Consider the following 27022-nt stretch of genomic DNA (forward strand, 5'->3'; position numbering starts at 1 on the left):
TATAAAATGCTTCAAATGATTATCTCCAGCTTCCACAACATTTGACTGCTACTGTTGGATTTTGGCCCACAATTTGGGAAGCGCGCTATCCGCACCTCACGGCAAAAGCCAATCACCTGTTATCCAATTTACTCACCACATGCTCGTTTTATTTCTTCAGTTTTAGGAAAAGGCTAAGACACCGAAAAAAAAGTAGACTTACACAGGTTGGTTGAGTTCAATCACAATTCTTGTTAAGAAAGCTCTGTTTTCAGGAAAGTACACTACAGCGCTGGGCCTTTCGTGCGACCCTGCTCAAGTGCAGAAAGCCTCCATTCAGAAAAGGCAACGTTCAAGGTTCTTTGGTCAGCTTATATTCAGTTGCACATGCCAGTGTGGGCCGAGTTTGATGGGTGATGAGTCAGGGGGTGTGGCAAGTTCGCAGGAGAGTTTGATTCCATGGAAGTGGGTGCTGGTTCAGTGAGAGCTGGTCTCGTGGGGGTAGGTGCTGATTATGGGCGATTCTGTGTGTGTGGGGGCTGTTGTTTTCCATCCCGTCTTTCGGCCTTGGCGATCACCTTTGGCCAGGTTCTTGGTTGTTTTCCTCCTGCCCCTCTTCCTTTGGCACCTCTACCGGTTTTATCTCCAAGTGTCCTTCCTGTAAATCATTCTTGCACATACTTCGCCCACTGTCGCACACCGCCCATTCATCATTCTTTCAATTTTGTCATTTTGTACGGAATTATGTGAGCTTTTGGCTGTGACATCATCAATTTATTAATGTTCCCTGACTATGCAAAGTTTGTACTCACCACTTACCATGTTTTTGTTTGTTTGTTGTTTTGATACTCCATGTACTTGCTTACGTCATCATATTCTTAGTTTAACCATGCTTATAACCATATCTTTTCTTTGTTAGGCAAAATATTTCCCTCTGTCCAGAACGTTCAGCAGTAAACAAAAACTGGCGTCTAGCATTAGTCAAAACATAAGATATAATCAAGTACTGAACATTTTTTGACGACTTTGGCAGTGTCCGTGATTTAGAAAATCATCAGGCATGCATTAAACAGTTCCTTAAGGGTCATTAAGCTATTCAGGCAATATATCAAAAAAACATTTGTTATTTCAAAGTGCTCAGAAATACATATCAGATTACAAAGTTATAAAAACCTTTGTTATTACCACTTATCAAAAATGTCTAACTAGTTATGTCTTCTTTATTGATTTGGTGTGTAGGTATAATTATATGCTTAAAATGTTTCTTTTATTGATTTAATATGTGAATATACTTGTCTGCTTATGTACTTTATTCAATGATGTTTGAGCATATCTGTTTTTGTAGCTAGGCAGGACTTTTTGTATTTTGACCCCATTCCTTCAATACCCCACATCTTTTCTGCTTCCCACAATTTTTCCCTCCATTTTATATCAACAACCTTTAATCTACTGAGATTGCTAGCATAAAAAGGCAGCAGAGCCACAATGGTGAATGGTAATTGATATTCCAGTCCCAACAACTCGAGTATGAGAACCGCATAACATATTCAATTTTGCCAAGTAAATTCCCACCAACACCTTTATTTCAATGGGGATGTGACTACTAAAGGGAAATGTGCTTTCGGCAGTTTGCAAACAAATTTTTTAAGGTTGTGTTAAACTTATAATCATATTAATATAATATCTAGTATTGGAGTGCTCGTGTGGATTGGTGGGTGGCGAAGAATGTGCAGGCAAACTGCATGAACTTGTTTTCTTCGAAGTGTTGTGGAATAGGCCCAGACAGGGAGTACCGGACGAGAACACCTCAAGGTCGGTGAGAAACGAGAACAACATCACGTCCAGGTGGTCGGGCTTCGCGGGGAAAACCCAACCGCCTGACCTCAGCAATAACACCTAGACGGGGAGGAGATGGTCATCGATCAATCATCACACAATGTTTTGCATGCTTTAATATTCATATTGTGTTTCTTCAAAAGTGGGCAACCCGGAAGAATGTATCGTCTTTTGGTGGTCACAAAAACGCACGAGTTTTAGTGTGAGGGACCCGGGACCCAGGCCTGTATTAGTGCGCTTTGTCAGGAATAAACAATTGGTAAATTTGGTCTGATTGATCTACTGGTCTTCTTTTTAACAGAACGAACTTGCAAAATTGTTAGGTGCGCCAGTGTGTCCCAATCCACACACTGGCGCATAGCAACTCGTGTTAAGTGTTGATCGCAATTTGGAGTCAGATCAATAACTAAAATCCGTAGCCTAACACTAACAAGATAACTGCTTTTTTTTTTTCCAAAACATATTTACAAAAATAAACTCATGGTAGTGAAGGAATGGGGTCGAAATACAAAAAGTCCTGCCTAGCTACAAAAACAGATATGCACCAAAGAACCTTGAACGTTGCCTTTTCTGAATTGAGACTTTATGCTCTTGAGCATGGTCGCAGGAAAGGCCCAGCGCTGGATTGTACTTTCCTGAAAACAGAGCTTTCTTAACAAGAATTGTGATTGAACTCAACCAACCTGTGTAAGTCTAAATTTTGTTTCAGTGTCTTAGCCTTTTCCTAAAACTGAAGAAATAAAACGAGTACGCGATGAGTAAATTGGATAACAGGTGATTGGCTATGGCTTTTGCCGTGAGGCGTGGATAGCGCGCTTCCCAAATTGTGGACCAAAATCCAACAGTATATAGAACACAGTGAGCTTAGATGGGATAAAAATGTTTGAGTTGAGATTTTGTACAAACACTCGTGGGGATAAGCGCTTAAAATAATGGATAGATAGTTTATTATGTGCATGACACAGTTTGCGTCCAAATGCAATAAACAACGTAGAAGCGTGTACAAAATACACGACATGACTTTTTGACTAAAGCTCCCAAAACAAACCCTCTATCTTGGACATGTACTGTAGCTGTATTGTGTATCTATGTATGCTCAAGTGTACTGTCTGTCAAAGCGCTGAAGAAATTCTCAGCTAAATGAAACTTTGTATATCCACTGTTTACATATGAAAAGTGTGGTAAAGATGTCCCTGGAGATCCATTTCCAAACAATAATTTTCACTTAAGGAGCTGCAAAATTGTGAACAGATTGTTTTGTTGCGTGCACATTTCTTCCCCCTATTCAGCGTACTTGAAAAGATGACAAATGAATCAGTGGTCGTGTATTGAATAGAGGCTAAATCGGAAGACAAGCGCTCTTGTTTCTTTCCGCTGCTCACCTACTGTGTTTTAGAAGAATAAACTATACGTCCGCCATGCTAGTTGATCTAGCTAGCTGCAGTGGGTCATAATAACGGCTACTTTTCAAAGGGTTCAACAGGGGGCCAGAAATGCATTATCACAGCCTGGCTGGTGAGGCTGCTTTCTGTGCTAAGAGGTAATCAGGGCTTGTGTTGCCTGGCGATTTACCTCGCTGTGGCGGGCAATCAATCGCATAGAGAGGGCAAGGAAATGATTCAGTCGCGACAAGCCCTGGCAAAAGTAAGAGGGGAAATTGGGGGCGTGGTGGGTGTCCAGAGAGGGGGAAAACTGCCCTGTTCAAGTCAATAAAGTAGGAACCACAGTATCATGTAAGATGAGACAAGCACGGTTAGATGGAGGTGCAGATTTGAATCTCGTCAAGATGCTTTGATGTGATTACTTGCTGTCAGCGCCGGAGCACCGGCGACTGGTGCGGCGGCGGCGGCTTCACAACATGGCCGCTCACTGGTTCACAGGATGAGCTGTAATAACTTGAGCTTGATTGTGCTGCACTTTGCAGTTGCAATTGGGGGTAAAAAATTATGGGGCTGTACTCTATAATTCACACAACATAATGCGTGATGTGAAATGGTGCAATCAGAGATGGATGTGTGATGGGCACAATCCTAATGACTTTCAGTGCCATGACGTATGCTACACGTATGCTGGGTTCGTTTGCAAGTTGCCAGTTTCCAGGGTTTTTTTTTTAGGCGTCAACTAAAGTGCCCGCAGTTACTTTGAAAATGTAACTGATGAGTTGATTTTAAGTGACTTACTTTCCTCATTAGTTGATTTTTTAAAAGTGACTTACTTTACTGACTCCTTGATTTTAAAACTATGTTTGATTATAAGTACCGTATTTATTCTAATCATCGCCCAGGGTGATAGTTAGAGAAGGTTTATGTCCAACAGGGGGGGCGGGTGATTAATAGAGAACACTTTTTGCCCGATCGCCAAGGGGCACCGAAATGGGCGATAATATGTATATTTTCCTTATGTAGTATGCAATACCTGCATCTCACTGGTGTTCTTAAAGGCCCAGAGACACCGGTATATGTATAAATCGGTTTTAGTTAGCTTATGGGCTTATAAATATAAATTGACGATCGAAACAATGAAAAGGAAGGTGTTTCTCTGAAAAATATAATTTAAATTTGCCGCGCAGACGAGTTTGACTGCACCGAGCCGCCAGCCGGAAGTGACGTCTCATGACGTAGCAAGTTGTACGCGTTTAGCTTCAGTGAATGTAAACAAAAAGAGAAGAGGGGCCAGCGCGGAGACGTCGGGCCAGGCTTGCGGCCAACCCAGCTCGCCCAGCCGTGCCTTCCATTCTCCTGGCGTACGTTCGTTCGCGGGACGACAAGATGGGTTGCGTTCGCCTGATAGGATCCACGAACCGGACAGTGCGTGCCTGCTGTGTGCTCGTGTTCACAGTGGCCTGGTTGACTGTCATCTTTCCGGACTCTGCTGTGCATCGGGAGCGGCTAGCGTGCTATCACTCTTATTGTTCATCTTCTTGTTTTATTTTTCCTGTGTTGTTTACTTGTATGTGCGTTGTGAACTCTGTCTTGTCACCCTGGGATAGTGAGAAACGTAATTTCGATCTCTTTGTATGTCTTGACATGCGGAGGAATTGACAATAAAGGAGACTTTGAGACTTTGACTTTGAAAAGTATGTCGAAGCGTGACGGGAGGGGCACAATTCAGGAAACGTGCTCAGCTCGTCGAAAAAATGCGATTTAAGCAATAAAATTAAAAATGCGCCTAAAACCTAAACCAAACGCTGCAGATGTTCATTTCTCCATGCGCAGTGGTCAACTCGGCACTGTAAAGCCCCTTGAGAACTTTTTACTATGCCAACCTAACCACAGTGACGGGAGAGGCACAATTCAGAAAACGTGCTCAGCTCGTCGAGAAAATGCGATTTAAGCAATAAAATTAAAAATGCTTATAAAACCTAAACCAAACGTTGCAGGTGGTCATTTCTTCATGTGCCGAGATCAACTCGGCACTCTAAAGCCCCCAAGAGCACTTTTTACTATGCCAACCTAACCAGAGTGACGGGAGGGGCACAATTCAGAAAATGTGCTCCGCTCAGCCCAAGTGAACTGCTAGATTCATCATATTCTGCGTCAAAAGAGGTTTCTGAATTGGATAAAATAATGGTAGTATTGCCGCAAGAAACGGAGCTGTCGCTATCATCTGCGATGTTGTTTGGGTTTGTTGACATCCAGATGTACAACTTGTGACGTCACAGTAATGGTGCCGCCTGTGTGGCTTCGTGCGGGACCCGATCGATAAACTGGCATTTCATTTTAGCTTTATTCTTAGTAATCGGTGTCCATTTTTAATTTCCAATGCGGCAAATGTGTTCACTTTATACATTCTATCAAATTCCGTTCTAATTGAAAAAAAAAAAAAGGATGTCTCTAGGCCTTTAACACTAGAACAGCGGCTGTTTTGATCTACCTCTAACAGCGGGATGCGTCAATTGTCGCGCCATCGATGCGACACGTTACTATCGCACATCACATGATGTGCACGTCATGTTATCGCCATCGTCATGTTCGAGCGCACGCCCCGATAACGTAATTGTGTGAGGATATTGTAGCGGAGTGACGAGTGTAATTGTATCATGGTTTATGGGGAAAAACAATTTAAAAAGGGACATTCGACGTGCTGTCAAATCAATGTAAAATTTAAACTTGTGCAATGACGTCGTCATGCGGTCGCGGAGGAAAACGTAAGTTTTCGGGGGAATTTTTAGCAGCATGGGCGATAATTAGAGGTATCCATGTTTTTTATTTATGTCATCGCTAACACACACTGGGCGATTATTAGAATATGGGCGATAATTAAAATAAATACGGTTAATAATATTCACATTCAGCATTGGAAGTATTGTATTTTTTAACAATTATCAAGAAATTTTGTTCCTACAATTTAAAATAAAGGCAGCCTGTTTTATTTTTAAAAATAAGTTTTTCTGGGTTTCACTTAACATAAATGGGATACTTGTGTTTATATAAACAAATGAAATACACTTAAAAGTAAAAGGAGAAATAAAGTGAAAAGACAAATAAAATGTTTCAGATAAATATTAACAATAAAATATCAAATAAAGGGAACCTATTTTTCTTTATTTTGTTTTTCCATTTGACTTTGTGTTTTTGGAACAAATTTTACCGACAGTATTAATATTTTTAGCTTGAACTGACTGGCACAAAAATAGTGACTGTATTTCCAGCTTCAAACCTTGACTCTCGCTCCTTCTTCCACTGTTTCTGTGGTATGGTATTGACATGTGAGTTGTCCACATGCGGAAAATGTAACATGGTGCATCCCTGATGCGACAGACGGGAATTGGGAGTTGCAGGCTCCCACAATGCCTCAGTCTGTTTAAGATATAAATACTAGAGTTGCCCTTTTTTACATGTTTCATGAGTGCAGTTGTTTGTTGAGTGCCTTTCACTGAGTAATTGGGTCTGACTCACAGTAAGGTGGTAACTGTAGTCTGATTGTTTGACTGGGATAAGTATTGCTGCTCTAATGCAGAAAGCAGCCCCCCACTCTCAAGCTTGCAGCAGTATTTAGGATTATTCTAGGAACACAACACGTCTTCTCCTTAGTGCATGTCGGGTAATCCTGGCTGCTCTGTCCCTTCATCCCATCCTCCCTTCCAACCTTCTCCCAACCCCTAACCCCACCAACCCATCCCCTTCCTTGCGCCGGTCTGACAGTCAACGGCGGCTGGTCCACGTGGACCACCTGGTCGTCCTGCAGTGCAGTGTGCGGGCGAGGCTGGCAGAAGAGGACTCGGAGCTGCACCAACCCCACGCCACTGAACGGAGGCACATCCTGTGAGGGCCAGAACGTCCAGAAAAGTGCCTGTGTGGCCACCTGTCCAGGTAACTCCCAGGCAACCCCCCTGCTTGTCCTGTGGCACTTGGCTTCCCGTGGCTTTCTTTTTGCATTTCTTTGCATCCAGAAGTCATCTGCTCGTCTTTACTTTGGCCTGCAGCCCTTGCCTCGGATGTTTCCGTTCCTGTTGTATTCCACAATTAAACCTACGCTATCATTTTCCATACCTTAGTCCTCACAGACTTGAAAGTGATTTATCACCCCACTTTGTTCACATATCTCATTATCTTTTATGAAGACCCTGCTCTTATTTCATAGACCTCTCTGATTTAGGAGACATAGTTCCAGCAAGTCTTGCTGCTGTGTCAGACCAGCTACTACATTTATTATTGTTTGCAACTAAAGCTGTGTAGTAAATATGGGCAGTAAAAGGGTGAATTATGGCAGCCTGTGTGCTATGTTTACGTCGTAATTCGGGGGCGTTTCATTTCACTGCCGAGTCTCTTGTGAGAGAATCCAAGAGGCAGGGAGTGCCTTGCCTTGATACTGAGCTACGTATATCGATCCTTTGTAGCCTGAGGTGCAGCTCGCTGCATTTGCAGTCCTGCATTAACCCTGTGACGAAGGGCCAGAGATAGCATGACAGCAAGAGCGCTGCATATGAAAATGAGGTTAAAGGTGAAGGAAGCGAGATGGAAGTGCATACGAGAACAAAACACTGAGTGAACGTGTAGAGTAAGATGTCTGATTACGTGCAAATCAGCAATGGCTGTTGTGCTGCCTGTGGATCAAACAGCAGACTGCAAGATAAATCCTTCATGCTTAAAAAGCACTGAGGGAAATCCTACACCTCTGTTGGCAGCAGCCTCTCCCATGCTAAAACAGAGGTTATTTTCCACCGCGAATCCAGGTATTATTTTACGCATCACTCATGTAAAGACATCACCAGATGTCAAGCTTGAGTGGAAGTAACCTAAGCCAGCATGTGGATGAGGCAAACTCGTTCACATTGCTATCTGGATGGATCTGGTACTATTAGCGCTCAAGCAAAATGTAGTTAAATTCAATTCAATTGAATGGGTTGTACGGGGATGCTTGACATCCCCCTCTAGCAAAAGCACAAATTCTGACTTCTATGAACATAAAGAGATTAATGTCAGTCCTGCTATTGTTAGACCAAACCCTGCTCTTGTCTTGCTCCATAAGGAAAACGTGTGTAATTTCAGCTTTACAGAGTTGCAGCAGAAAATGCATTCTACTCCATGAAGGTAGTTTATGGAGAAAAACACTTTTTTAGTTGTCAGTGGAATCTCAGAAGTTAAACATGCCATTTTGGGGCTCTAGTTGACTTGTAAGTTGTTCTAATACTTTGTTTTGAACAAATTTTGGGGAAGGGTGCAGTTTTAAGCGTTGCCTTCTTGGCTTGAATCACACAAAAACAAATAACAAATTCATTCAAAAGAAAAAGCAAAACATTTGAGTTAATCCTTTAAAAGCTCACTGAATCAGTGAGCCGTTTTATGTTTGACCTTTGGAGCTTCCACCGTATTGTGAGAAAACAACAAGGTTCGCTGTCACGTCCCTGTCAATCCTGTGGTCTTGCAACAGCAGGTGACCTAGGTGTCCTCCGCATCTCCCATGTTACCTGTCTCAGAAGCTCAGACAAGTCCAGCTGTCAGCAGGTTCCCCTCAAGGCCAAAGTCCAACACAGCAGAGCAGTGGACTTGATGAATTTGTTCTTTTCAATCACGTGGCACGGCTGCTCGGCTGCGTACTCACGAACGTGCCTCCAGAGTCGGCCGGGATGAAGTGACTACTCCGTCATTTGTCAGCAAGCTCACGCACAGCCTGGCGGCGAGGAAACCAAATACATCTGAATCCTCACTTTTGATTCATCAAACACGACCAAGGCAAATCACCTGCCTCAAAGGAGGCATTTCAGAGTCACGTTCAATGACATGGACAGCATGCAAACATCCTTGTATATACTTGGAGAAGGACTTTTTACCATTCTTATAGCTTTCTCCTTAAAGTCCTCACACAGGAGTGCAGTTTTACGAGATAGGTCAACATTTTCCAACACATTGTCATTAATCTCTACTTAAATGTAGTGCTCTCTTTTCTAGTGTGTCACTTGAGCGGCATATTTGGGGCCTTCGATTTTGGGTTGGGCTTTTATGCTGTTGTGACTTATTGTCAAGCAGAAGGCTATAGCATACATTTTGTTAAAATTTGTTTTTGAGCTGCTTGTTCTGGCCAATGGGTGGTTACAGCTTGCGTCTGCAACTAATATATATATTAGTTGCGGTCAGCACGTCCGCCTCGCAGTGCGGTTGGTTGTAGGTGTGTGGAGTTTGCATGTTCTCCCCATGCCTGCATAGGTTTCGTCTGGGTATTATGGTTTCCTCCCACATTCCAAAAACATACATGATTGATTGAACTGAAATTGTCTGTAGGTGTGATTGTGAGTGTGAATGTTTGTCTGTCTCTGTGTGCCCTTCAATTGGCCAGTGACCAGTTCGGAGTGTACCACGCCTACCGCCCGAAGACTGCTGGGACAAGCTCCAGCACGCCCGCGACCTTTGTGAAGCTAAGCGGTTCGGATGAAGATGAATATATATTTGTGTTCATTAGGAGTAATGGTTGGCGGCTCGGTGGCGCACTGGGTAGCACGTCCGCCTCACAGTTAGGAGGGTGCGGGTTCGATTCCACCTCCGGCCCTCCCTGTGTGGAGTTTGCATGTTCTCTCCGGGCCCGCGTGGGTTTTCTCCGGGCACTCCGGTTTCCTCCCACATTCCAAAAACATGCTTGGTAGACCGATTGAAGACTCCAAATTGTCCCTAGGTGTGAGTGTGAGTGCGATTGGTTGGCTGTCTCTGTGTGCCCTGCGATTGGCTGGCAACCAGTTCAGGGTGTCCCCCGCCTACTGCCCGATGACGGCTGGGATAGGCTCCAGCACGCCCGCGACCCCCGTGGGGACTAAGCGGTTCAGAAAATGGATGGATGGAGGAGTAATGGTGGCGTCTTAGGGATGACATCTCCTACAACAGCTTGTTCTGTGACTCTTCCTTGCGAAAGCACGATAACACTTCTCTCCTTGTGAAGCTCGAAAGGTCCAAGTCCCCAAAGTGTTAGAGAGTAGGCGGAGGGGAGGCCAGTCTGTCAGATCAGATGGGCTCCATGCTGGGAGGGGCCCACTGTGCTCACGGAGGAGGAGCACAGAGCACAATTGGATCAACACTTGATGCTAACCAGACAAGAGTTTACCTCCATTTTTGTTTTTTCATCTTTCCACCAAACCTACAATAGAAATGTGCAGTAAATGACATTCTCACTGACTCCATTGTCGTGCTATTTTTCTCGTCAGGGCCAACAATCGGGACAAAATGTCAAATCCGGGCAAATATGCCGTACCAGAGGCAACTGTAAATAGTTGGAGCCAAGTTATACAAACATGGTGGGGGACACCTGACCCATACAAATGAATCAAGCTGTGAGAGAGGAACGCAAACAACATGAAAAGATTGCTAACTTGGGTGAATTATTCAAATATTGTACAGATCCCTCAGGCTTGCCAGCGGAGTCATGAGAATTCCACTAGATGGAAAATAAACAGACTCGGAGCTAGTGTATTTGTGCGTTTGTTTGCAAGCGCGTGCACGTCCGCACGTGCATCTCGGCACCCATATGCTTGCTTTTTCGGCACTGCAGGCGAGTGTCTAGTTCTCCTTAGCAAGTAAGCTTGATCTGGGGACTTCATTTATGTCCAAAGAACAAATACAAGATGTTGCTAATAGCACAGAAAACATATTAGTTTGCATCGAAAGGAGCGCGGCCATCTGGTGACAGATTCAGAGCGACGCTGTTTCAATCATTCGGTGCCATTTGCCTTGGCTCCCTCTCGTCATCTCACATTCAGTCACCCATTTTGGCTCATTCCCCTGAATTAGTTAACATAAGGCAGACATGTCTGCTTTATTCAGTTACCCATTAAAACCTGCATTCATCCAGCAATAGGAAGAGTAGCTTATTATATGTGCAAAGGTTTTCAAAAATACACATTAGGTGACGTCGCATCAGTCACTTCATTGGAGTGAGCTGCAGTCCACCTCCATGTGGGGGGGGGGGTTACTGTGCGCATGTGTGGTGACAGAACTGAGGGATGACCCTCTGCTCTCATGTTCCCCTCAAGGACACGCCAAACCGCAGGTGTTGGATGAACTCGGACGATGACCGTCAGTGGCCGTTGTCATTATGAGGAGCGAAAGCCTCAAACAGACCCTGCTTTGACCTGTAAAGAATGACGGAGGTCTTTCTATTCCTTTCACCCTTGACAACATGTTGAAATTGAGGCGTGCCACTGGGCTATTGTATTGCTGTCCCTCTTCGGTCGCCGGCCTGACCTCAAACCTGTGGTGCAGCGTGATTGAAAATCAGTTGCACAGCCTTTCACTCTTGTGCTAACAATCTCTTCCTGGGGGTTTTACAGGGAAACCTCTGTGGATAATCCGATTTATGAGTTACTCTGTGGAAGTAATAAGAACAGGCCAGGTTTTGATTTCAAAGTTACATTTTTAAAGGGGAAATGAACTTTTCTAGTGTTTATTTATCATATCTCTTTAATTAGTAACGTCTTAAACACAAATAGTGGCTTGCTTTTGGTCCTTGAGTAAAATACAGATGTTAGACATGATTAAACTAAATACTATACCTATTTGAACTTTATTGCTCACTCTTTTGCTAACTAAAACAGCGGGACCTACAGTAAGTAGATAGGCACATAAGATCTTTCCCCAAATGAATTAGTGTGGAATTGTAAATGTAAACTCCAACCTTGCATGGTTCTTGCAGTTTCTGGATGTTTCTTGTTAATGCCGTCGTCCTTTTATTTCATTTTTCTTTATTATTTTACTTGTTATATGATGTTTATAAGAATGGTTGTAAATAGCATAGTTTGGTATTTCAGTGTGCCATGCGCATACACTGACCCACCAAACAATTTAAATCCCAATAAATACACTCTTTAAAAAATGAATTTACTTGGCAGGGTTAGTGCATATTTTGTATAACATTTTATGACTTCTGCTTGGTAATCCTACTAAAAAAACATCTATTGATGCTCTGAGTGTCATGCTATTTTCATTCTCATGAATGTCATGCTATTTCCACTCCAGTTTCTTTGTTTGAAAATATCATTAGCATGTCCAATATTGTGGTTTTGTTCTGGAAAAAAAGAAATTCATTGGCTCATCAGGTCAAATTTTGATTCCATCATTTTATTTCTCAGTGGGGTGGATAAACTGAGGGGCGACACTACGCATTCATTAGGATCTAATTTGCTATTCAATCATTTTCAATCCCAGCTCGGATAATCAGACCACTGGCCCACGGATGGGTCCACTCAATGCCAAACAAGGACAATTATCTGATTGGTTCCGCTCTCTCTGCCAAACAGATCTGACTGCATAGAGACTCGAGCTGCACCAGCATCCTGTCATGCACACACATACACACGCGCACACACGCACACACATTGTAGACACACAAACCAGCTTATAGCGTTGGCACAAAAAAGACTTAATTCACACACCTGTGACTCTTCTTTTAGCCACTTTTCAATCTGTGCCAAACCCAAATAACATGATCAGTCAGGGTAGTTATGCTATATTAGTTCCATCCCACCCCGAGTAGCACTCTTGCTTCATAAACCAAGGCCTTTGACCCAATCTGGGTCAGCCTCGTACTCTGGGGTTCAAGCCCCCCTGCACTCTTTATTGCCAAGATTAATGAGTGCTACCGTTTCCTTGCCCCGGGGTCAGTCTGGAAGAGGGTTGTTGCTGTCATAGAGGTGTGTTAGAGTGTGTATGTGCTGTGTGGTAGTAATTTCGCCAGGTCCTCTCCACCGATACAAGGGGGACATGGAAGAACAAGACGATGGTGTTGCGCCCCCCACGAGAGCTCATTACGTCTCTTTTTCCTATTAGCCCTGTGGTAACCTTCCCCAGGCTGGGTGCTGTGTCACTCTCAATATCACTCCGAGCCACCGGCACCACACCTTAGTTCCAAAATGGCTGCTCTCTCTACTTTGTAGTAAAACAGATGTACTTTATCGCACAGCTGTGTGTTCTTTTTGTACTAAGTATTTGGATGTACTCTATGTTGCAATGTACTGTATTTAGCAGTATGTTCACAGTACCGTAATTTCCGGACTATAAGTCGCGTTTTTTTTCATAGTTTGGGTGGGGGGGCGACTTATACTCAGGAGCGACTTATATATGGTTTTTTTTCACAAATTTTTACTTGATCATTAAGTTCAAGTTCAAGTTCAAGTTTACTTTATTGTCAAAAATTCTATGTAACAGGGTTAGCACAGAAGTTTGAAATTGCGTTTGACCAGTCTCCAATGTGCAGTTTAACTAAGAACATTTAAATAAGACATTGACATAAATCTCTTTCTTTCTCACACACACATACACACAACACACACAAAACACACACACACAGCTAACTTACTCATACTGAATTTACAATTCTTTCTCTGACATATTCATTCACAACATAAACACAGACAATGCACACTTACACATTGCAGTCATTCAAACACTAACATGCTGATAAGACATGTGCAATACTATACAATAAAATACTCTCTCTCACATTCACACACACGCACACACACACACACAGTGTGTAATAAGAGTATTGACATAATACAGACATAACACACAACCCCCCCACACACACACACACATACACACACAGCAGCAGAAGTACAATCAGTGGTCATAGAAGTAAAGTGAAAAAGTGTAGATCTGTATATAAGGTGCAAGAGTAAAGTGCCAAGTGGCATGGTGACTTTGGAATGTTCAAGTGGTTTTCCTCAGTGTGTTCATGAGTCTGATGGCTTGAGGAAAGAAGCTGTTACTCAGTCTGCTTGTGCTTGACTGCAGGTTGCGGTACCGCTTCCCTGATGGTAGAAGGGAGAACAGTCTGTGTGCAGGATGAGTAGTGTCTTTGATGATGTTCATTGCCCTCTTGGAACAGTGTGAAGTGTACAGTTCCTGAATGGCTGGAAGGGGTGACCTGATGATCTTTTCTGCTGTCCTCACCACCATCATCACTTACATCACTTACAAGTATAGTTGACCACTTCCCATGTTATTTTTAGTATAGTTGATCACTTCACATGCTTTTATATCTTTATCTTGAACATATTCAAAACATAAAAAATAGAGAAAACATCAAATAAAGCAATTAACACTTTAAAGCACCATATCCAAGTCCACTTTCTGCTGTATGTACACTTGCTCCATTTTTGCTCCTCTTATATTTATTATTATTATTTATTATTATTTGTTTATTTACCATTTATTCAACACTCTTATTTATTCATTGCTTGTGCCTTCTTGTTTTTTTTTGTGTTGCTTGTATGCATATGTGTACTATCTCACTGAGGGATAGTGGGAATGTAATTTCAATCTCTTTGTGTGTCTTGGTATATGAAAAAAAATCAACAATAAAGCAGACTTTGATAAAACAACCAAATAAACAAAACAAAAAACTACATCTGAAAAAAATTATATTTTCAGACGAAACTGGATGAGGGCGCTCTAAATTTCACCGTTGGCCGTCAACTGGGTGAGCTTAAGAAAAATGGCACCAAAAAGAAACTCATATTTTGCAGGTTACAAACTTCAAGTTGTAAAATGTGCAGCTGAAAACAGTCATCGAGCAGCAGAAAGAAAGTTTGGAGAGCCGTGATGTACCAAGGGATTACTATTTCAAATGACGTCAGTGGCCATTACGCACGCCCGGTCCTATGCCATAGAGCTCTCGTGTCTGGAAGTCCACGCCGCCACACGCTTGGAAGTTTTTGTTTAATAAAGAGCCGTTTACCAAACCCACGTCTATCCTTGTACTTTGTTAACGCGACAATATAGTTATATACTAGATCTGTGGAATTAAGACGAGGCTGACGTCAGGGCGCACGCGCGGCGATGTTGACAAAGGACGAGGAATTTGATCGATGGATTTAATGGATTTAAAGTGCACGGATGGTTTGATAATATTATTGCTTATATTATAGTTATTTGAGATATAGTTTATCTATCGTTATATGAGCCTGTGGAATATTTTGAATTGCAAGCGCCCTCAGCCGCGCGCACCCATTGTTGACAAAGAACGATTTAATGAATTGGAGTGACACCGATGATTTTATAAACGTGTTATTCATGTACCGTAATTTCCGGACTATAAACCGCGACTTTTTTCCAAAATTTTGGACCCTGCGGCTTATAGTCAGGTGCGGCTTATATAAGATTTTTTTCGAGATTTTTGTGATGACTTGATCACTTTTACTCTTAACACTATTATATACAGTAAAAGCTACAAAACAAACTGACAAATAACTCGTTTTCAAATCAGACGAGTAAAAACTGGTCAAATATTTAAAAAAAAGCTATTATTAAAAGTGAAGACAATTTGCAATTCTAGTAATGACACACGAATTTGATGCACAATTTGTCTTCGCGGGCCACATAGAATGATGTGGCGGGCCGTATCTGGCCCCCGTGCCTTGAGTTTTACACCTGTGCTCTAAACCCTTTCTCTTACTCTGCCATATCACTCAGAGATTACACAAAGCAGTGGCGCTGTTTGGACAATCTGCATTGTAATTGTACTAAGTTCATCTTGTTTTTCCTTTTTTTTAATCACTTCACTGGTTTCTTTTAAATCAAACAAGTTGTTTGATAACAACTTGTTTGATATAAAAGAAACCAGTGAAGTAATCTGCATTGTATTAAAACCCAATCAATCAGCATTTAAATTCAATTCTTCTGACATTTTGCTCACCAAAAACAAGTTGTAATGAATGTGAACTTTTAATGCATTTTATTCAGAAGGTTACTTTGAACCTTAAACGGCGGCGTGGCGTACTTATGGATTTTTACGGCCTCCGGCCTCCAGGGGGCGCTCCAGCAGGAAGCAAGAGCGGGACAGGCGAAGAAGAGATAATGCGCCGAAGAAGACGCGCTAGTTTGTGTTTACATTTTGCGCATCACGCGATGAAGACGGACATTACTGAAAGGAAGCCTTTATACACAAACCGTCATCATAGGGGACAATAGAAATGCATATGATGCCGCTTTTAAGCCAAAGACAGTCGATGTTGATGACATTATCTTGTGTCTACTCTGGAGCGTACTTATGGATTTCTACGGCCTCCGGTCTCCAGGGGGCGCTCTAGCAGGAAGTAAGAGCGAGACAGACGAAGAAGAGATAATGCGCCGAAGAAGACGTGATCGTCTCGCGCATCACGCACACACCCGCATTCACACAAAGACAGGAAGCTTTTATACACAAACCGTCATTATGGGGGATAAAAGAAATGCATATGATGCCGCTTTTAAGCAATACGTGTCGCTCGCTAGTTTAATATAATTTAGCGCTTCGTGCATGAATAAGATTACCATGAACAGAACCTCTTCACACTCGAAGAAATGTATAAAACCGACGACGAAAGAGAGACTGAGAAAGTGTGAGGCGAAGGATATCTAACGCTATTCCAATCGGACACTAAGGAGGAAGACTGCGATAGTTTCAGTGCACAGGAGGAAGATGAAGACGGCTCTTTTTTTACTTTTACTGGTATGTTTTTTTTTAACCAGCCCTGTTCGTGCTGTGCTACCGTGTTGCTGCTGTGTTGCTGCTGTGTTACTTCCGTGTTGCTGCGGTATTACTGCCGTGTCACAGGCAGTGTTTGGAAAGAAATGTTAAGGTATGTTATTAAAGCTTTAAAAAAAACTTTCTGTGTCCAGTCTTTCTTCGCTAATAACTCGCGTGCACACTTCCACGTTGCTGCGGTACTACTGCTGCATCACAGGCAATGTTAAGAAAAACATGTTCAAGTATGTTATTAAAACGTTAAAAAGGCTTTCTATGTACTGTCTTTCTTTGTAAAAAACTTGTGTGCACGTGCGGCTTATAGTCCGGTGCGGCTTATGTAAGAAAAAAAATGAAATATCCCTAAATTTTAGCTGGTGCGGTTTATAATCCAGTGCGTCTTATAGTCCGGCAATTACGGTAATCGTTTTCTTTAATAACTCTATATGTTACGTCAGGCCCATTCTCAGCTCTTCGTTTGTGTTTGTCACGTTAGCATACCTATCATTTAGCCTGTTGCTATCGTATCGAACGATCGATGGATTTAATGAATTGGAGTGACACCGATGGTTTTATAAACATGTTATTTATGTAATAGTTGTCCTTAATCACTCTATATGTTACGTCAGGCCCGTTCTCAGCTCTTTGTTTGTGTTTGCCACATTAGCATACCTATCGTTTAGCCTGTTGTTGCTATCGTTTAGCCTGTTGTTGCTCGTTCATGACTGTTTTTGGTGTGGGATTTTGTCGAATAAATTGCCCCCCAAAATGCGACTTATACTCCGGAGCGACTTATATATGGTTTTTTTTCACTTTTTGGGGCATTTTATGGCTGGTGCGACTTATACTCCGGAGCGACTTATAGTCCGGAAAATACGGTAATACCAATGCTTTAGGTTCTACAGTGGCGCCTTAAGAAAAGTGTAATTTGTGACCATTTCAAATCATCTTTGTCCCATTGAAATGATAGCTAGTAGTATTTTCCAGCTTGGCAAATTTTTGGTCGGCTTTTTTAATACACTGTACAGTATTGAATGGAAAGAATTAAACGGTGTGTGCAAACACCTATTTTGAATAATTATTCACGTTTTTGCCAAACTGCTACTTGTAAAATTCACTGAGATTAGGCGCAAGTTGGGCCACTGATCATTGTACTGTTAATGTTTTTGGCAGTCCAAACATGCATGTCAAGTCATCAGCTACATACAAAGCTTTATTTTTACTTTTTCACCCAGTCTCTGGGTTCCCGTCAGAAATTAATGAAGCACACTATTCAATTGAACTTCTAACACTATATATTTCTGGTCAGGAATCCGAGAAAATAACAATTTTGACATCTTAAGTTTTATAGAAACTATTTTTATTCCTATGCTGTTGAATTAGGGCGGATGTGATTCTTACAGTGGTGGTCTCACATATGTGCTGTACATTGAATAGCTTTGAGGAAGACATTCCCCTCAAAGTGTTGTACAGATTTTGTTAAACAAGTCACCGAGCAGTAAGGTTTCGCTTGGTTACATCTGATTTCCATGCGCTAAATAAACAGAAAGAGAGAAAGGTAATAGAAAAACAGTCTTCGGCTTCCCTCTACATCTGCTTGGATTTGAGCATTTGCAAGTGGATTTGCATGTCTTTGTACATTCCCAACAGGTTTACATTTTAGAGTCTAGATTTGCACAGGATGGCAACAAAGTTTTCTGCCAGTTGTTCAGGTCGTGCATGCAAATGAACCTGATACTTTTGCATAAGTGCTACAATGTATATGGTAAGTATGTAGAGAGAGAGAGAGAGAGAGAGAGAGAGAGAGCAAGATTGCATTGAATTTGTTCAGCATGTTTTTCAATCAATAGCCTTTTTTAAAAAGCCTTTTTTTTTATATTTTTGATTCAGAAGTGAAATAAAATGCATGTCAGTTTCTTCTCACCTCTCTGTGTTTACTTTTTCTTGAATTCACAGTCGATGGAGGTTGGAGTGAATGGAGCAAGTGGTCGCCATGCGGCGCCGACTGCGCGATGTGGAGGAGCAGGGAGTGCACCCAGCCATCACCTGGCACCGGGGGCAAGGACTGCCAGGGGCTCGACCTCCAGTCTCTTAACTGCACCAGCGAGCAGTGCCCACAGAGTGAGTGTACAGCCACCCACATACTTCAACCTGCACTCTCATTGCGCCACTTGGTGAGTTACTGGGAAATGATAGAATGTAACACAATTAGTAGGCTAAAGAAGTTTGCCAAGGCTACTAAGTGCTAAATGAACTTTGGCCACAACATTGTCAGAATTTTCATGGCCAAAGCTTTGGCTAAAAATCAAAGTCAGGGTTGAAGCATGCGTAGGCTAAAAGCCCACTCTCTTTTAATATATGCTCATAATTACCTAAAACATTCATGGAAATATGCTCACTTGAAAGCCATGTCACTAGTAAACATGTAGTAATTTATTTAATTAGATACACTCATACAGTTTAATGTGATACAACAAATCAAATTCCTCCTTTACAGGAGATAATGTTTTGTTCAACATTGTTATGAAGGTTTTAAAGTACACCCAAATGTGAGGTGTTGCTAGTATTTATATATTTGCGATCAAAGCCTTCCATCGATCTGTGCAATCACAATGCAATGGCAGGTAAACGAGGAATGAGATGTAAGATACCTCAATGCATGTGGCACATGCGTTGAAGAGGCCAATTGCTAACAGAAGTAATTAACACTGGCGCAGTGCTCTCCTCTGCAATGATAAGTTTTCATCCACGCTGATGTGATGCCTTCCGACCTAAAAATAGAGCTGAAAATGAAATCATCTCTCTTCAATCAAACACTACCTCGCAAAAGAGTTGCTGCTCATGGATCTTTCCATGCATATGTAATTATTTCGTACATGTTTGGGATTTACATAAATGTCATATTGGAAGACATGTTTAAAAAGTAAAAAGAAAGACCAAATAACTCAGTGCTGAGTAAATTACTGTACTTGCCTGCATAATAAACATTATTCGCAACCTATTTTCTTTAATAGACGTAGCTCCGTTTAAAGGCACTACTATTTGTGTAAAAGCATTTTTTACACACAGAAGTTTCATAAGCTTTCATAAGCTGGTTCGCATTGTGCGCTCCTTTCATTGGCTTTTTGACCTATTTGATGACTCCAGCAGATCCCTGTCGAAGTACAGGTGGATATACTTTATCAATCCTGTGAGAGAAATTAAAGAAATGACATGTCTCTCAATATCAGTGTACCGACTTGCCAAAATTTACACTGCGCATTTTGGCCGTTATTTCACTTCATATATTTCAATCGTAAACCTTTCCGGAAGGCTATAGTGCAGTTTCCCATCAAGTCAGGCGTCTCAAGGCACAGAGAGAAATGGTTATAAATTGTCTTTGTTGTTGCTTGGTAAACACTGTCTTTTAATGGGGATTTAATTGACACGGGCCAACGAATGAGTGCTCTGAATAATTTATCTCCTGCTGATTGGCACCTTCGGATACATGGAAGGCGTGTGTAGGTGGCCACACACTTGCGGACGTGTGCCGCATATGCATAAGCCGCCTGTTTGTGAGTCTTTGCGCATGCATGTGCACGTCTTAACCATGGCCAAGTCTGGCGCAATGAACCAGAAAGCATCAGTCAGCCCATCATCAAAGGTCAGCTGCTCTTCCCAGGAGAGGCAAGGCGTGTACGCAAAGACGGCCAGTCATTGTTCCTAACACGTGCGGAGTCTTTCCACTGGCCTCTGAAGAAGTCCAATCTGCTCCCAGCATGTGTTGCCATAGACAATAGGAGTATGAAGTGTGATAATAAGCAAAATAGCAAGATGGTTTTGGTTAGTCAGCAATTCCCATACTCGAACCATGTCTGTGCTATTAGCTGAGCTGGAAAACGTGCCCCTGAAACAAAAGGCATACTTCTGGTTTTGTGTACGGCAACAATATAACTGCAGAGCTAACAAAGGATCTCCTATGCCAAAGGACCTTGCCTACTTCACTAATCTAGGACAGAAAAGGCATATGTTGCATGTTATAGACAATGTGCTTTAATCACTTTTGTGTAGCATCTTTCAAAAGCAGATTGACCTCACCTAAGCAGCATACTTTTCATAAACCAAGGGCAAGAAGAACCTTTTAGCACACTCTGCATGATGAAAACATCAGCGCTTGGCGAAGGTGGTGAAGGGCACACAAAGGATAGTGGGAGAAGTGCAGAAGATTAGGAAGCCGTTGAAAAAAAATCTGCTGCATGATTATGATGACAGTAACAAACTTGATTTGCTGCAGGATCTTGTTTTGGTCGCTAACACCAAACTCAGAATATCTCTTTGCTTTGAGGGTTGATTTGCTGGAGCAACTGATGCTTTTGTCATAATTTTGTTTGACACCGCATGTGGCATGAAAAATGGATGACCATTTTTTTTAGGCCTATACTTCACCAGGGCCTCGCTGAGAGATAAGATGACTGTATTGTGACGAAAGTAATGGTCACATTCACTTTGAGACTTTTACTAGCCACATATCCCTGACCCGAAGAACTACAGTGTGATTCATCTTCAGGCGGGTGACTGGGAATGGCCATGGGATGAAATATATTCCCAGGGCTCATGATAAATACCCTGGGAAGAGGTGCAGCAGGCTGCAAAGTTTTTTATGTAGCAGGCCTTACAGGTGCGACTGCCAATGCCACAAGAGTCCAAAACTTCAACTTTGTGGCCACTGACAAGATGAATCATGCGGAATCTCTAAGCAGCCCGTCTGAGTCACTGAATTTAAAGTACAATGATTAGCCTGAGGTCTTTTGGCACTCCTCGTGGATGGGCATCCATCATAAAGTGAGGTTACGCACATTGAATCAAAAGTTCTATAGCAGCAATTAGATGAAGTAGCAATGAATGATGGCGTGACATGATGGACTGTAAAATGGGTAAAAGGAAGATTGGGGCGAGGTATGTGTTTGTGTGAACATCAAGCCCATTCAATTATAAAGCCTGATTAACTATGTCAATTAAAGTGTGATAAATGCCTCGTCTGTTATTGACCGGCATCAGCAAAATCAATGCCCGAGGCCGAGCAGCTGAGAGCGGATCCCGGTCGGGAATGTAAGTGAGCATCGGGATCATTTGGCGGTGACGCCTGGCACGACAGATAAAACTTTGCTCTGTGATGCTTCCATAAGGGCCCGGAATAGTGACGGAATGTGGAAAGAGGACCAGGGAGCCTCACCTGATTGACATACTTTGTTTGGCTTTGAGAACGGTACGTGCGGGACATGCTGGATCTATATGTCGCACATTACTCTGTGCCTTTGGTTTGCCCTTAAGAAGTAAACAGCCAAGCAGCCAGTTCAAGGATGTGTTTGTCCAATTAGTCGTTAGCTGACAAGCCTTGTATTGTGTCCGCCCATCTCTCAGTGGTCTGCTGCATCACAAGCCCAAATACCCCGTTAGGGCATTGCCCCTTGCCTGGCCTTTGACTCACCCAGACTATTGAATTCGGAGGGTTTGACGAGAGGTCTCGTCTATTTGCTCTTTTTGGACACCTCGCTGTAGGAGGTGAGAGGTTTATCTACCTTTGTTTCGCTTAAAGCGCATTGCTTATTTCCTGAAGGATTATGGAGGCGGGGTGTAATACTGTTGCGACCAGAGATAAGGTATGGGAACCTGTTAGCCATAAGCTAACATGGTATCCATGTTTGTGTTTGTCATTCTAAGCTTTGTATCTTCAAATTAGCCTTATCACTCCAAAATGCTATATCGCCTGTTGTTTGTGTATGTTTTGAAACGTGAAGGATTTGTTCGGATTGTCTGTCTGAATATGAGCATGTATGTAATAGTGCTTCAATATCAGCGTTGAGCATCTTCCTCATCAATCTTCCTCCTATGATGAATGGATACTGATGAAACATTTATCTTTCTCTCGGTTTGTCTTGATTAGCCACAAACTCATGTAATTTATTTGCAAATGGCTCATGATGCTATTTGAAATCAGCTCAATTCATACAATCAATTAATCAATTAGATTCAGTTGAGCAAAAATCAACTTGAAACATGCACAAAACATTATTCATCATCCAAATTGTCTGCACTTGGATCACTTGAATAAAAATGATTGGCATCTTCGCAGTCGAGAGTAAATGTTTTCAAGGGCAGTTCTATTGGTGACATGCTATTATAAAACATGTTAAGTTTTCGCCACAAACTGGAGATGCGAGAGAGCAGGAAGAATCTCATTATGTCACAAATGTCAAAATTACCACAGAGAGGATATATATACACGATGTGTACTGTACAGGAGATTGGTACAAGTCCCCTAACGTCTAGACTTTCATGTCTCAGATTTACTCACACCAATTAAAATGTGTCAAATTTGTGTTTCCAGCATGCAGCTTCTAGTTTCTGAGAAACAGTAGGCAAGTACAGTAGTGGGAAAAAAAACACCGTGTCCTTAAAATGTGTTATAATATTTAATGGTGATCTCGTTTGTTCTTACCCCAATTCTTTCAGATCTTTTGGAAAGTAAGTCACGCTATTTGTTGTTACATGCCATCTTGTTTTGTTGCCCTTTTATTCTTCTAGTTTTCTTATCTTCTCTGGTTTGGATTGTCCTGTTTCCTCTGTCCTTGTCCTTTAGCTGCCAACGCAGCACGCACACCAACTAGCCGTGCTTTAACCTTTGCCGATGTTCTCTGTACTTGAAAAGATTCGGCCTCGGCTGAATGTGTCCCCTTTTTGACTGTGTTCACGTGACAGTAGTACGCCCCCGTGGATCCCTGGGACAATGGCCTCCACAAAGGCCCAGGGAACATCTTCTTCCCCCGCCATGAAAATCCTCCAGTTGTCGAAAGACAACCATAGCAAATCCCATTCAAATATATGAATGTTTGTCTGGGCGCAGTTATCATTTCCACACTGTTTGCGGTTACCATGCTATTGAGAGACAAGTATATTTGATAAGACTTGAATCGCATAGACAAATCCACTTGCTCTCTTTCAGTGGTTTTGTGTTCCGGGAGAAAAAGACAAAGGGAGAAGGAAAACATGTATGAATATTCATCCAGGGCAGAAACGGGGGGGGAAGAAGAAAGGGAGAACCCATATTCTTTTGAATTGGCAACAAATTCAAATAGAAGCCGATACATTTATATCAGGATAGTGGTGTAATATTTGCTAATGGATTCTCTTAACTCTGTGTGAAACCTTCGAGGATGTCAAGCAGCGTTAAAGTACCAAATGTCATAACAGATTTTATTCCATTAAAAAATTTAGACCTTTACACAGCAAGTAATAAAAATCCTTGCAGGAGCCCACAGGTATTTCCTTGCTACACCTGAGGGAGCCTTTTTTTGCTTGTAAATATTTCCCGTGCTTTTATTTATTTGATTTTTTTTCTTCTTCTTTTTCTTGTAGCTGTGAGCGGAGCGGAGGACGTGGCACTCTATGTGGGCATGGTGGCGGTCGCTCTGTGTCTGACCCTGCTTCTCATAATTGTGGTCCTGGTGTACCGGCGCAGGAAGGCAGGCCTGGATGCCGACGTGGCCGACTCGTCCATTCTCACTACTGGCTTCCAGCCGATGGGCATCAAGCCCACCAAGCCAGGTGTGTGGGCACCGCGGCCTCGCAGGCCCCTCACCCACAGCAGTAGGACACCATTCTTTGTTTTACTCTCCTCTGTGCGTCCATCGGTCTGTTTGCAACGCTGTGGCAGTGCCGCATTCATCGATATGTATCGTTAGCCCACGTGTCCGCCAAGGGATATTATTCGGTTCTGGATTGTGAATAATAGAACAGCAACTTTATGGACTAATGGGGGATGAGGGCTCGTCTGTAAAGCCAATAATGTATTGCATCTAGTATGTACCGTTTTCGTGGCCTAAAAACACCCAATGTAGAATTAATGTATTGTAAATTAAGCCCAAAAGGCTTGAAATTTTTTAAAAAAAGTATCTGGTCACGTATATGAGCCACAATGTTAGCACTTCCACAAGTTTTAAAACGTTAACCTTTGATACTTGTTTATGATTCCCTGGTGTACAAACCAGTGATGCAGAACAGATCTTGACACACTGTTGACTGGTTGACAGAAGATTTAGTCACTTGAAACAAGAATGGAAATAACACAAAACATGCCCTTTTATAAAGGTCTGTGGATAAAGACTTTGCCACCATTCTCTTGGTGAATTCAAAATGCGGGTTGCGGCATGTGTGTTTTCCCGCTTGCTCCCTTTTAGCTTTCCAAATTAACAGATGATGGCTCATTGTTGTCTTAGTGAATTTGTGAACCTGCCAAAGGAATGTCTTTGGAGAGCTTGCAGAATTAGTTAGAGCCATCATTTAACCTGTGCAACATAAATTAATACCTTGCTTTGAGGCTCCATCATTGCACAATCACGATGAAGTGCCTCAATCCGATACATATTTCTAGATCTACTTTCAAGTGACCCTCATCTAATATCACTCTGCTGGTATTGACTGAACACTTCAAACAACCGGCATGCACGCACACCTAAATGCAGGTTAACAATAACATGGTCATAACTTGGCCATTGTTTCTCTCTGTTTCGGTTCACTGTAGGTTCAATTTGCCACCGTGCATCATTGATATTCCAAGGACATCCAGTTTGCAATCATGCGTGCACTTCTGTGACTTACCTAGTGTATACAGTATGATAAACACCTGCTTTGAATCTGAGGATATCTGATTCCATGCCGCTATTTATTGATTACGCTGATTGCGGGGGGGGGTCATTTGAAACATGTAATATTGATGCAGCCTCAAGGCAAATAATTCAGTTTGTCCATGCATAATTGATTGGATGATGTCACTTTTTATTTCACTCATGCAGCTATCGCCATCCTATCCTCACACCCTTAAAATAGATTAGGATTCACCTTGCCAACTGATAAAGCCACAAACTGACCTCAACGGTATTGCTTGTTGGAAACGTGGCTTTAGTACTCTGTGTCTTCCCCAGGTGTGTGCTTGCGTGCGTGCATGCGTGCGTGCGTGCGTGCGTGCGTGCGTGCGTGCGTGCGTGCGTGCGTGCGTGCGTGCGTGCGTGCGTGCGTGCGTGCGTGCGTGCGTGCGTGCGTGCGTGCGTGCGTGCGTGCGTGCGTGTATATTTATCAGATTGCCTGACACTGCTTGCGTCTACATTTTCTCACTGCCTGTGTGTGCCCGTTATTCACAAGTAGTTGAAATATGACCGTCTGATTTGGATGCAGATGCAGGAGTGGGGAGCTGTGTTTGTGATACACTAGTAAGAAAAAAAAGATATTACAAGCTGTATGAGAGTTGTTTGATATTAATTCTGTGGTTGTTAAAGAGACAGAGAGGGGAACGGGAGGGCTGTCAACTGGCTTGGCGTGCATTGTCGACAATGTGTGAGTGTCTTTGTCAGTGCCATGTGTCTTTCCTGTTTTTCTGCCACTTTTCTTGGTGTTGTGACAGCATTGGAGTGTGTGAGGTCTGTCTGCGTGAGCAATCAGCTCCCCCCTCGCCACTCATTGTTGTTTCTCCCTTCATGTTTTATCATCCAAACAGAGAATTCTCATTTGCTCACCATCCAGCCCGATCTAACCACCACCACCACCAGTTACCAGGGCACCCTGCGGGCCCGACACGACGCCACCGGCAAATTTTCCATGACCAACGGGCCTCTGCTGGACCCGCTTCCCAAGGGTTCGCACACACTCCACAATGGAAAGCTCAATTCGGACCCCTCCGACTTTGTGAGCAGGCTGTCCACTCAGAGCTATTTTAAAACGCTGTCCCGCGATATGGCCAACACTTCCTACGGGACCTTCAACTTCTTGGGCGGCAGGCTGACCATCCCCAACACCGGTGAGTTTTATTTTTATAGAGTGTTCTTTGGCTGTATCATGCTTCAGATCATAGATCATCAGTGAGATGCACCTAATCTTGGGGATGTACTTTAATAAGTATATGTGAAAGGTCAGTATTGTAGCTCATGACCAAAACTTTACTAAAACGGACTAGCAGGCGATGACGAGATGATTTCACCCCAATCACAACACTAGCATTTAATCAGGCGTTCAGAACATTCAATTAGCATCGCCCATCACATTAAGGTTTTTTGAAAATGACAGTGAATCAATCAAGGGGATGGAGACAAATGTCTGCGGACTAATAAATTGAAAAAGTGTAACTGGCATCCATTTGGTGGGGCTTGTGGTTGCAACACTCATGTGGTCTGTTGAGTTCTCTCGCCACCTGGTAACCATAGTGACTTCAATGCACATTAGCAGATGACGTGTCGCCACAGCAACTCCT

At 42.6% G+C, this 27022-nt stretch overlaps 1 protein-coding gene across 5 annotated transcripts in view; it reads left to right on the plus strand.

The window, feature by feature from the left end:
• The window catches only part of unc5a (unc-5 netrin receptor A), a 178360-nt gene that overhangs the window by 122246 nt on the left and 29092 nt on the right, over positions 1–27022 (plus strand). For 2 of the 5 annotated variants that reach the window (XM_049733033.2, XM_049733064.2), the window contains exons 6-9: positions 6960–7127; positions 18700–18864; positions 24139–24369; positions 26273–26572. In XM_049733033.2, coding sequence (XP_049588990.1) covers positions 6960–7127; positions 18700–18864; positions 24139–24369; positions 26273–26572 — 864 coding nt within the window. The remainder of the gene's footprint in view (positions 1–6959; positions 7128–18699; positions 18865–24138; positions 24370–26272; positions 26573–27022) is intronic. The other 3 variants (XM_049733044.2, XM_049733054.2, XM_049733072.2) reach the window with 3 other exon arrangements.

The sequence above is a fragment of the Syngnathus scovelli genome, chromosome 1 (assembly GCF_024217435.2).
Source record: "Syngnathus scovelli strain Florida chromosome 1, RoL_Ssco_1.2, whole genome shotgun sequence".
Lineage (NCBI taxonomy): Eukaryota > Metazoa > Chordata > Actinopteri > Syngnathiformes > Syngnathidae > Syngnathus > Syngnathus scovelli.